We start from the raw sequence: 12,800 nt of genomic DNA, 5'->3' as shown, positions 1-12,800 counted from the left end.
GCGGATGCACATGCCAGGCTGCATCCTGACTCTCCAGGATCCCCCACACATGCGGATGCACATGCCAGGCTGCATCCTGACTCTCCGGGGTCGCCCACACATGCATATGCACATGCCAGGCTGCATCCTGACTCTCCGGGGTCCCCCAGGCACCTAATGACTGTGTGCCTCCTTTTCTCCTTTCCTAGAGGCCATGCCTGTGGTTAAGCTGACTTGAGGCAGAATACCTGAGAATCCAAATTCTAAGGCAATAATTCCTGTTTACTCTCTCACCTTTTTCTCTGAACTTTGGACAATAGGATTCCCTAAGATGAAAGAAGTTACAAAAGAGAATTTAAACTGGTTTCCTTGCTGACAGTCATCAATGGCTGCTTTCAAATTCCAGCAAACTCTCCCCGTTTGTTTTATAATATCTATTTGGTTTGGATATGTGAAACCACACATTTCCACGGGAGAGATTTTAAATAATTTAATTCCACCAAAGAAACACCTGGAGATGTCATTTGGAAAGAAGCAGAAAGAATGTGGCTATGCATAGAGATGAAATTGGGATCTTTTGCTAAACGGCATGATTGTGGGTGAGATAGTGTCTGACACTTATTTTCTTCATCTGTAAAATGGGAATCATGGCCTTTATCTTACAGGGCTAGTGTTAGCACATAAATGTAAGATATAATTAAGGGGGCTGGAGAGATGACTCAGTGGTTAAGAGCACTGACTGCTCTTCCAAAGGTCCTGAGTTCAAATACCAGCAACCACATGGTGGCTCACAACCATCTGTAACAAGATCTGATTCCTCTTCTGGAGTGTCTGGAGATAGCTACAGTGTACTTACATATAATAATAAATCTTACAAAACAAAGAGATATAATTAAGGATCGTTTAAGTTTCTTTCACTGTTGTGATCAAATACCCCCACAAAGGCAATTTAAGGAAGAATTTGTTTGGCTCACAGGTCTAGATAACAGTCCATCTTGGCAGGGCTCATAGCATTTGTCTTAGTTAGGGGTTTATGGCTATGGAGGGATACCATGACCAAGGCAATTCTCATAAAGGATAACATTTAGTTGGGATTGGCTTACAGTTTCAGAGGTTCAGTCCATTATCATCATGGCAGGGAGCGTGGTGTCATGCAGGCAGACATGATCCTGGAGAAGGAGCTGAGAGCTCTACATCTTGATCGGAAGGCAGCCAGGAGGAGACTCTTACTCCACACTGGTGTTTGAGCACTAGGAGGGCTCAAAGCCCACCCCCACAGTAGCACAATTCCTGCAACAAGGCCTCTCCTACTCCAAGGCCACTCTTCCTAACAGTGCTACTCCCCATGGGTCAAGCATCCAAACATAGGAGCTTATTCAGGCCACACCTATTCAAACCACCACAGAATTCAATGGTTGTTCTAGCACAAAGTTTCAAAGTCTTCCATATTCCTCCCACAAAATAGTTCCAAAGGCCATTCATGTGGCTTCTAGGCCTTTGGAACAGTCAAGCCCAAAAAGCAATGAATCCTCTCCATTCTATACAGTCCTGCATTCCCTGCTTGCAGTGGTCTCACCCATAGTCAAGAAGGGTCTTTCCACATTCATTAACTTAAGACAATCCCTCACAGATAGACTCAGGGACCCAACTCCTAGCTGATTCTAGATCTTGTCAAGTTGACACTAACACTAACTATCCCAGGCACCTACTGTGTGCTTGTATTCTCCTCCATTACACACTATCTTTCTTGTTTACTTTGCTGTCTAAGAACACAGAGTAGGACTCAGATAATCTAGGCTCAATGCCCAGTATCACTACTTTAGTAGCTTGGGGACTAATTCTTCATCGGGAAAGCCTGAGACAGTTAATAGAACTGACACAGGGAGCCTGGGGGTGGTGGTGCACACCTGTAATCCCAGCACTTTGGGAGGCAGAAGCAGGCGGATTTCTGAGTTTGAGGCCAGCCTGGTCTACAGAGTGAGTCCCAGAACAGCCAGGGCTACACAGAGAAACTCTGTCTGGAAATAAAACAAATCCAAAAAACAAAAAAAACAAAAAACAACAAACAAACAAACAAACAAACAAACAAAAAAAACCCTGACACAGGGTTGGGTTGGGAGGAGGTGAGGCAGATAGTTCTTAGCTCAAAGTGGGCATCCTCCAGTTGTTGCCAGTCATGGTAATGTGCATGGCACATCCCTAATCTCAAAAGCCCAAATCTCAAATGCTGTGTGTTCTCGTGTTGCTTCTGTTGGCTGTATACTCTACCCTGATATTAGGCACCTTAAGAAAGGAGCGGTTTATCTGGCTCACAATCCTGAGTTACAATCTATCACTGCAGTAAAGTCAAGGCAGAAACTGGAAGCATCTAGTTGTACTGAAGAGCAGAGCGAAAATGGACGCTTGCGTGCTTGTTGGTACTCAGCGCCTCTCTACATTTTATTTATTTATTTATTTATTTATTTATTTATTTATTTATTTATTTTTGGTTTTTTCAAGACAGGGTTTCTCTGTATAGCCCTGGCTGTCCTGGAACTCACTCTGTAGACCCTGCTGGCCTCAAACTCAGAAATCTGCCTGCCTTTGCCTCCCAGGGTGCTGGGATTACAGGCATGTGCCACCACCACCTGGCGGCCTCTCTACATTTACATAGGCCAGAATCCCAAACCAGTGCCACCCACTGTTTTTTTTCAGGCTGGGTCTTCCCACATCAATTAGGGTGATGAGCCAACCTGATTTAGGCAGTTTCCCACTGGGACTCTTTTTCCAAGTGATTTCAGATTGTGTTAAGTTGACAACTAAAACTAAACATCACATTTTCCAAGTGACACCAGGGAAAATTCCACACCTGACCTCCTAACACAGGTCACAGAAGGACGATGTGAAGTGCATGGAAATTATCCCCCGCACTCACCTTCTGGTGTTTGCGGTGTACACAAAACATCAGTGAGTTTCCTCCGTAGACTCAGGGTTCCTTCCTAAGGTGTCACCCATATGCAAATGTTCCCAAATCAAATACCTCTGCTCCCTGGCATGTCAGGTAATGACTACTGTATCTAGTTTAAAAAGAAAACACTAAATCACACCTGGGACCACACAGCAGGTGTGAGGGACAGCTGCTGAGAAGCAGACAACAGAGGAACTGGCGGGACACCAGCCCTAGGACAGAAGGTAGCCAGGGGCTCCAACCAGTCTCGGGAATGTTCATCTTCCCCCAGTTTCCTTTCCTCTTTGTTTGCCTTCTGAAGTGGACTCCGGGTGTTGATGCCTGAAAGGGGAAGGCCTGGGAACCCTGTCTAGAGATGCCATCTCTCCTTTCCTGCTCAGGGAGCTGAGAGTATGCCATCTCATAGCCTCCCGTGTCAGCAGTCTAGGTGTAATGAATGACCTCAGCCTTCCTGCTTCTCTGTCACCAAACATTTAGACAGAAGCCAAATGGGTATTTAAACCAAAACATTTGGCACAAAGTAGCATCTACTTAGGATCTACCAGGAAAGAATGTTTACTTGTGAATTATATGTTATTAGTTATGTGTGTATCCATGATCACAGATTCTAATCACTCCTCTCATAGTGTTTAAACTATATATGAATGTAGGTAGTGGAGGGTGCATCTGTATATGCATCTGTATATGTGAATGCATGTATATGAATATGTATGTATATGTGCATGTGTGTATATGTGTAAATATGTGTATATGTGTAAATATATATTTGTGTGTATGTATGTATATGTATACAGTGTGCTAATGTGTTTTTATGTGTGTATTTATGTATAAATGTATGTATATGTGTTTGTACATGTGGATTTGGTATGTGTATATTGCATATACAGCTGTATTGTGAGAATGTTTTATGTATGTATGTATATTTGTATGTATGCATTTAAGTAATGTGTATTATATATGTATGCATATATTATGTTTTTGTATATATGTATATGTATGTATTTCTGCATGTTTGCAGCATTTGGTAATGTGGGGCTTTGTTTAAAATCTGCTAGAATCTCATGTGCCAAGATGTGGGTGTTTTGAAGTAGGAGGGAGTCAGCCCTCAGCCCCCATGTATGGCCTGTGTGTGTTTTGCAACGTATCTGCCTTATTTCATCTACTTGGATGGCTGAGTGGCAGAGACTTGAAGTCTTGGGTTACAGTTTCAAAATCCTGGCTACATTGCCTCATTTTCCTCTGCAGCTGACAGTTTTGCCTCAGGAAAACCCAGAGCAAAGCCATGCTGGAAGCATCTTCTGTCAGTGCTGGTGATTTCTCCATAATACACCATTTCTGTTTCTCTAGGACAAGAAGGGCGGAAGGGGACAACATCCGACAGGTGCTGACCAAAGCAGGGGCCTGACCAGGAGCCTGAGCAGATTTCTTTCTGGGCTCCACAGCAGTAGTACAGGGGTCTTCCTTACAGAATAGTGGGCAAAAACAGCTCAGCCATCGCCCCTCATAGATCTGCCCCGGAAGAGGTGAGAACTCACTCTGTGAGCCTTCATCTCCCCTGTTGGTCACCAGCCAGTGCTTAAATCATCTCAGTCAAAAAAAAATAATAATCCACACTTAGTGTAATAACATGAACTAGGAGTCATAATATAATACTGTGGAACTGTGAGATGCAACCTGTTTTCTGGTGGAGCTAGGTTTAAACCCCGGGGACCCTGCAGATAACTCTGCAAGGGATGGAAGGAAGTTTACCACGCTCCCAGACACCAGGCTCCTGACACAAGGCCCCAGCTCCATAATTCTGTGGCCATCAGTCACGTAGGGCAACGCCCCATGGCCCTGGTATCCTGTTTGGACTCCACACCCACAGTTACCTGGCAACAGCCAGGTGGGCCTGGCCCCTCCTCCCTGCTTGCCCCTCCTCCCTACTTGCCCCTCCTCCCTACTTGCCCCTCCTCCCTCGCTTGCCCTTCTTATTCTCTTGCTTCTCTTTCACTCTTGTCTCTCTCTGGCCCTCTTGCTCCCCCTTTCTCCGCATTCCCTCCCCCTCTCTCCACGTGACCATGACCGGCCTCTACTTTTCACTCCTCTCAACTCTTCACCAATGATAAACGCTTTAAAACCATGGACTGCCGCTTCTCATCTGGACCCGCCATGCTGGAGCAATGAAGCAGGTCTTCCTCTACTAAAGAGCCTTGGTCTAGTCTCATGCAGGAGGCCTCCCTGCGCTCCCAGCCACATCTCCACTGAGCCAAGCAGCCAGACCTGACTGAGCAAACCAAGGACTCTCCTCCCAGCAGGAGCTCTCCTCCTGCCCTTTTCCCTTCGGCCCTGCTAGAGCCGGCCTGTGGTGGTGGTGGTGGTGGTGGTGGTGGTGGTGGTGGTGGTGGTGGCGACAACTCTGGTCTCAGCTCTTCCACAACATCCAGCAGTGTCCGCAGTGTCCAAGACTGAGAGCCTGCCGTTCTTGGCCTCAATGAGGCCCAGGGACACAGGAGCCGGCTTCCACTGGTTCCCCAGGGACCTCAGACTGCGCTTCCCCACCCTGGAGTGGGATCCTGCAGCTTTCCACAGCCCGGCGCCCGCCCTGCAGCGGCATGGGGTGCATGCAGTCAAACTTCCTGCGTCTGTCTTGCCAGCGGCCAGAGCCCTGGCAGGGCCACCATTTTAACCCACATAATACGCATAAGGGGCATAATTTCTAAACACTGAAGGAGGTAGCAAGGTCTTCGACAAAGTAAAGATTTGCCATGTTCCACCCCTACTTCTCTAACATGGAATCTCATTTTATTGGCCTTAAACCAGTGAACTCAAATGATCCTCCTGCTTCAGCTTCCCAAGTTCTTGGGACTTGTACACGCCTGTGCTCAGCCCTTTTCTTTTCCACATTTCAGAAGTGCTGGGAATGTTAAGTGAATTACTGAATGTTTGATTCCAGGTATATCGGTGGCCATTTGCTTTCTGGGAGAGCGGCTGGCACACCTTACAGGCTTTCCTCAGTAGTGTGTCTCTTTAATGGCCATATTCGCTAAATGCTTTACTCTCTTAGTTGATCCACGTGCATATCCAATGGTGGCATTCTTATAACTGATAATGTCCAATTGGCTGCACATAACATGATTTTTTTTTAATCAACTACAGGAAGAAAATCACAGGTCTGTGTGTATCAACTTATTCATTCAAGTTGTTTCCAGCTTACCACTTTTAGAGGGCACTACTGTTTCATGCATCCCTCCTCCCTGGCGACCTCTGGGTCCTCTCACCCACTTTTCCAGCATCCAACCTATCAGCAGCATCCTCTGTCCTTATTCAGGGTCTATCTGCTGCAGCCATTGCCCGGTAATAAAGGAAGGAACCACTGGGCTAGATCTCACTAATTCAACAAATATTTGGCAGGCATTGGACCAGGCACTAGGGAAACAGCAGGGTAAGACTCAGTTCCTGCCCTCTGGTCTCTTATAGGCTGGCTAGAGGCGGAAAGCACCAACTGAGGCCAGAAACCGGCAGACACCGCCGGTTTGAGGGACTTGTGGGTCTCCAAGTGAGTCATTCAGAGATCTGGATGTAAGGGCCAGAAATCAGGAAGAGGGTAGAAGCAGATTTAGCCATGATGATCTAGGTAGCTGCCCAGGAAGTAAGCGAATTCCATCGATTCCACTGTGGAAATGCTCAACTTGGAGCAGCTGTGGTCAGCTGCACAAGACCCACACAGGAAGGGGCCACTCAGCTGTCCATCACTCAGCTGTCCATCACGATCGGGGGTGGGCTCATGCAGTCGCAGCTCTAGCTAAGGAGCGTTGACATTATGGCTGCCGGAGGAGCAGGAGTCATTTTTCTTCTGTGCTGTGGCCACTGGTAAGTTGCCCATGTTCCAGTGAACACTAATTAAACTCAGAGTTATAATAATGAAAAGTTAAAAGTTATGAAGGCAGGAGGAAGACTTACTGGGAAGAAGAGGTTCAGAGGGAGTAGGAGGAGGTCAGGGATGGTAATAGGGGGCAGATATGATCCAAGTAAATTATATACATTATGAAATTGTCAAAGAAGAAACAAAAATATTTTTAAAAGAGAGAGGAACACTATCTAAGCCTATGTTTTTGTGTTGACATGTGTGTGGTATGCACACATGTGCATGTGTGTTCCCATGGACAATGCTTGTATTTTTTGTGTACATTTGCACTTATATTTATTGTGAATATCATGATTGCACACAATATCTTTGGAAGGATATAAAGCAGCAGATAACCTTGGCTGGCCTTGTGGGCCAAGACAAACATCAGTAGGGGTCCCGGGCCTCTCTTGCTAGCCATGTTTTAGGTCATTGAGAGATCTTGTCTCAAAAAATAAATGCATGGCCTCTGAGAAATGACACTGGTTGTCCTCTGGCTTCCATAGTGACATCCACACATCTACACGCACCCACATGTATAAACATTCACACATCCATGTATGCTTATATACACACACCCAAAAAAACAAAACAGACAAAACCCCAGCCTTAAACTAGAGAGGGTCTATAATTGCTTTCTACAGCAAGAAAAACAGATATAAGAAAAGCAGCTCCTCAGAACTTCTCTCAGCAGAAGAGAGAAAGCCAACAGTCTGGACAGGTGAGGGCAGCTACCCTCTGGGAGCAAGGCAGTGGGAGCCCCTGGGACCTGCCACCACGAACATGGAGAGCGGCAAAGAGCCTGCCCAGGCCTGTGGCTGCCCGGGGCTCCTCTAGAGCAAAGGGTTCCTCTAATTCAGTGACAGATAAGCAGGGCTCAGTAATAGGATTAAGCCTGAAAGTGTTACAGGTGAGAGCAGACAAGCCCTGTCTTGTTATCAGGAGGGCCAGGCCTGTCCTCCTTCAGCAGGCAGCACTTTGTGTTGTTCCTGAGAGGGCGCAATTCTCTTGCCCTACCTGGATCTGAAATCAACTGCTCTGTGGCTTGTTTGTTTTTGTTTTGCTTTCCTTTTTGTGGTGGCAATTGCTCTACCATTGATCTCTCTCTCTTTCTCTCTCTCTCTCTCTCTCTCTCTCTCTCTCTCTCTGTGTGTGTGTGTGTGTGTCTGTCTGTCTCTCTCTGTCTCTCTGTCTGTCTGTCTCTGAGTGGGGATTATTTTTCTTTTCTCTTCTCTTCTCTTCTCTTTCTCTTCTCTTCTCTTCTCTCCTCTCCTCTTCTTTTCTCTTCTCTTTTCTTTTTGAAACAGTGTTTCTCTGTGTAGCCCTGGCTGTCCTGGAACTCACTCTGTAGACCAGGCTGCCCTCAAACTCACAGAGATCCACCTTCTTCTGCCTCCTGAGTGCTGGTATCGAAGGTGTGCTGTATGTGTGTGTGTGTGTGTATGTGTGTGTGTGTGTGTGTGTGTGTGTGCTACCACACCCAGCTTTATTTTGAGACAAGGTTTAGTTAAATTGCTAAATCCCTGGGGCTGACCTAGAACTCTTTTTGTAGCCAAGTAGGCTTTGAACTTTAACCTTCCTGCCTCAGTCTCCTGCACGAGCCCATCAGTCTCTACAAGGATCTCACACAAGGGAAGCGTCTGCACGCTCATCCCCTGCCCCCACCCTCAGTACTGACACTTCGACCCTTTGAACTTAGCTATGTGTTACTTCAGCCCTAGTTTTGTCTACTTTTCTGGGGGAAAAAATCACCATCCAGTATATTCTGGACCTCTGTAGACGGCCCCTGTAGAAATGAGGACACAGGAGAGCCTAGCTTTGCAGGCATGGAGACCAAGACACAGAGATGAACAGTGATGCGCAAGACCAAGCCACCAGGGCCGAGATGGAGGGCTCTGGGATGTTCTGGGAATCCAAGAAGATGAAAGCATTCAAGATGGGCAGGCTCATGCACACATGTCATCCCAGCGCTTGAGGCAGAAGCAGGAGCAATGTTGCGAGTTCAAGGCTAGCTTGGGCTACACAGAGAAATTTACACAAAGACGGGACTGAGGAGATGGCAATAAAATGTTTACCATACAAGCAAGGGGACCTGCGTTTGATGCCCAGCCAGTGCCCACATAAACGTTGACCCTGGTGGTGTGTGGTTGCAATCCCAGCATGCCCACAATCCCAGCTCTGGGAAGACAGACAAGAGTGGCTTCTTGGGCAGCCAGTTTAGCTGGGTCAGCAAGCTCGAAGCCAACAAAAGGCTAAGCCTCAGAAATCGAGCTGGAGAGCAATTGAGGGAAACATCAGGTGCCAACCTCTGGCCTCCATATGTACACGTGTGTGAAAACCTACCCAATACATTAGAATCTCTGGGTGTAGTCATGTGTCACTACAATCTCAGCACTTGGGAGGGAGAGGCAGGAGAATCAAGAGTTCAAAGTGGCCAGCCTGGGCTGTTAGACCTTGTACATTGATTCTTCTAGGAGAAAGTGGACCTTGGGGAGTGAGTTAGCTGTTAGAAATTCAGGCAGGTCAGAGGTGTGGGGAGGGACCCAATTCCACACAGCGTGGCCTTAAGGGACAGTTAGCTAAGGAGAGAGCAAGTGACAGCAGCCACTGGTTTCTGAATCAATGAAAATGAGATTTTCCAAGATTCAGAGGAAGCCTGCGCACGAGTCAGAGCATAAGATGGACTAACGGCTTCACATGATGTGCATCTGGCCTGACGAGATGGAACAGAAGGTCATGGGGAGCACGGGGGACAGGGACAGGTGGGGTGGGGTGGCATGGCGGGGGTGACAGCAGGCAAGGGGCTATGGCCACGAGAATCGTCCTTCATCACTATGCAGTCGAAGCCAAGGGAAAGGCAAACTACTTTGCTTTTTGTGTTTGGTATGTGTTGAGTCAGATAGCCTAGAACTATGTAGCCCAGGCTAGCCTTGAGCTTTCAGCAGCCCTTCCTCCTTTAAGTTCAGATAGCTGGGATTACAGATGTATGTCTTCATAATATTCTCAAGGGCAAGCTTCTTAAAGTTTAATTTGAGATAGGATCTCACTATGTAGACCAATCTGGCTTCAAATCCGCAGAGACCTACCTGCCTCTGTCTCCCAAGTGCCTGGCTTCAAAGGCAAACTTTGAAGCACTTTCCTCTAGCCTCAAGCTCAGCTTGCCTTATCTTCTTACTCTCTGCTCTCCCCTCTCCCTTTCCTGCACACTGCCAGACGTCAAGGAGAGATCTGGTGTCACCGTGAGTTGGGATTGGGATGTCACCTTGGGCCATTTGCCTTGTTAAAAAGGGTGCATGCAGATTCATAAACTGGGAAGCATGGAGACCGAGCTGGCGAGCTGGCAATCCCTGGTTCCAGAGCCAGCTGTGGCTGTGCACGCAGCTGTCAAGCGTCTTCCTCCCTTGCACTTACTTCTGAAATGGAGGCAGTGAATAGTTCCCTCCCTCCCTCCCTCTTTCCCTCTCTCCCCCTCTCTCTCTCATGATTTTCTTGAGGTCCACATAAAAGGTGGTGGGGGTGGGGAGATGGCTCAGTCTATAAAGTGCTTACCCAGCAAGCATGAGGACCTGAGATTGACCCTCAGCACCTGTGTAAAAAGGAAGGGATCGTGCTGTGTGCTTATAATTCCGGCACTTAAAAGGTCGAGACAGGTGGATCCCAAGGGCTCACTGGCTCGCCTGGCCTAACTGATGAGCCCCAGCCCACTGACAACCCTGTATTAAAAAACAAGCAAAAACAAAAAACCTAGATGGGTAACTCTTGAGGAATGAACTCAGTGTCCTCATGTGTGTGCACGGATGGGCATGTGCTAACACACACACACACACACACACACACACACATTGAGTTTATGAAAGCCCATTTGAAGGTGAAACTTCAGTAGTTGTAGTTCAAGGTGAAGACTGCATGGGAGTGGTGTAGAAGTTCCTGGGGAATTTCAGAAATCCCCGCCTGCCTTAGACTGTATTACATTACATCACATTATTATAGGAAGTACAACTGCATGACTTCCTTTGGCACTTCCATAACCGTTCCTCTAACAGCATTCTTTCTTCCCTAGGTGTCCCTGAGTTCCCTTCCAGAGGTTCCAGTTCGTCTCGCCTGGCCTCTGCACCTGCTGGTGGCTCCCTCAGATCCTGAAGCAGCGCCTAAAGCTTTTGTGGAGCACCCTCAGAAACACGCTGGACTTCAGTCACCCTCTCTGAGGCTCCAGAGTCAACGCTGATTAAAAGGTGGAAAGGACTGTTCTAGAAACGACACGGTGTTCTTCACGGCTGAGAGCTGGATTCTAGCGAGTCCACCCATTAAACGCTTTGGGCTTAAGTACCTTGCTGTGGATGGTCCTGTGAATCTGTGTATCTCAGGAAGAGAGAATGAACGGCAGAAACAGTGACAAACGCAGACCCTTGGAAATATGGCAATAGATACCTTGGGTCTGATATCCTCATTGGTAATACCCAGGAAAGCCAGGCCTGGGAAGGGAATAACACACCCAGGCTCCTTCAGAAGTTGGTAAAGGAGATGCTTAGTGTGTTGGGCTATAGCACAGACCGAGGGGTTTCAACAACAGAGTGTATTAGCTCATAGTCTGAATCCTGGAAGTCTGAGATGATGTGTCAGCAAGTGACACTGAGAGTCTCCATCTTCTCCCTGTCTTTATGTGAGTCTCTTCTTCTAAGTCAAATGCAGGCCTTTTATAAGATATGAGAGTTAGGAGTTCAGCATGTGGATCTGTAAGAGACATGGTTCAACCAGTAACATACGCCATGGGGCAGGATTAGGAGAATCAAGATAGGATACCAAAGTCTCTGGAACTGGCAGCATGAGAATCTTTATCATCCTTTGTGCCAAGGAGAGGAAGGGAGCAGGGAGACTGGAAGTCTTGGGATCCAGCTTCTGCTCTGGCCTTCAGAGAGAGGCTGGCAGACATAGAGGAATACGGGGAGGGAAGCAGCTGATACCCAACTCTTCTCTCAACACTCTTCTGCACTCCTGGCCACACCCATCTGGGAGTAGAAGCAAAGGTACTTGTGTCAGCCCTTAGCTGCCAGCCTCCGAGGCAAGAGAACAGAACTGGCAAGGCTGAACAGTGAGTCTGGGTAGAACCATGGAAAATGCCCGGCATCAGGGAGGGAAAGAGTACGGGGCTGGGACCAGTGAGATGGGCCTCAGTCTCCGAAAGCATTGTCTGTGTTCAGTTCTCAGAATCCATGGTGGAAGGAGGGAGCTTAACTCCTAAAAGGTGACCTCTGGCCTCTGCATGCATCAACTCCTACTCCAATAATAACAGGGCACATGTCTAAAGGAGTTACACTGGGCACGTAGGCAATTTAAGAGAGCTTTGGAGAAGCTGGAAAACAGAACCAAGTCACTTAGTGTAGCAGTAGTAGATTAATCTTCTCTTATCGCCCCTGTGGCAGAGCGCATGCACCTTGCTACCCATTCCAATGCTCTGGATTCTAGGAATGAAAGACAGACAGACAGACACACACACACACACACACACACACACACACACTGAGCCTTATATTTAATATGCCTTAATCTGTTCAATGGCTGGGCCACTTCAATCCTCCATGTTGCTAACACACTCTCCCCTCCGATATTCCTAAATTATTACTTACCAAAACCTGTATTCCATCCTGGTCACTCCAGACCAGGCAGGCAGCCTTCCTGGGCCATGATCCATGACTCTAACATGTTGGCTGTCTCTCTGTCCTAGAGACTTCTCAGGCCTGGTCCTTCTCCTTCCCTAACATGGCGCCTTCCCCTCCCCTGCCCCTCTTGCCTGGAGTCCCACCACTGTCCCCCTGCTTAGCCATTGGCCACCGGCAACTTTATTTACCAACCAAAGCCAACTGGGGGCAGGAACCCTCGGCATTTACATGCAGACATGCAGGGTCCCATGTGATTTTGGAAACCCAAATAGCATAATGCAAGCATTAAACTAAATCCACAACCTAGTACAAAGGCAGGAAGGCTACTGTA

At 47.5% G+C, this 12,800-nt stretch overlaps 1 protein-coding gene across 2 annotated transcripts in view; it reads left to right on the top strand.

The window, feature by feature from the left end:
- Fbxo16 (F-box protein 16) overlaps positions 1-11,125 on the top strand; it is a 71,791-nt gene extending 60,666 nt beyond the window's left edge. For both annotated transcript variants that reach the window (XM_052191175.1, XM_052191176.1), the window contains exon 8: positions 10,873-11,125. In XM_052191175.1, the coding sequence (XP_052047135.1) occupies positions 10,873-11,037 (165 nt within the window). In that variant the 3' untranslated portion in view covers positions 11,038-11,125. The remainder of the gene's footprint in view (positions 1-10,872) is intronic.
- Positions 11,126-12,800: the final 1,675 nt, after the last annotated feature.

This window comes from Apodemus sylvaticus, chromosome 8 (assembly GCF_947179515.1).
Source record: "Apodemus sylvaticus chromosome 8, mApoSyl1.1, whole genome shotgun sequence".
In the NCBI taxonomy this organism is placed as follows: Eukaryota; Metazoa; Chordata; class Mammalia; order Rodentia; family Muridae; genus Apodemus; species Apodemus sylvaticus.
Note: the sequence above shows the minus strand (reverse complement) of the source record. Positions and strands in the feature narration are given on the sequence as shown.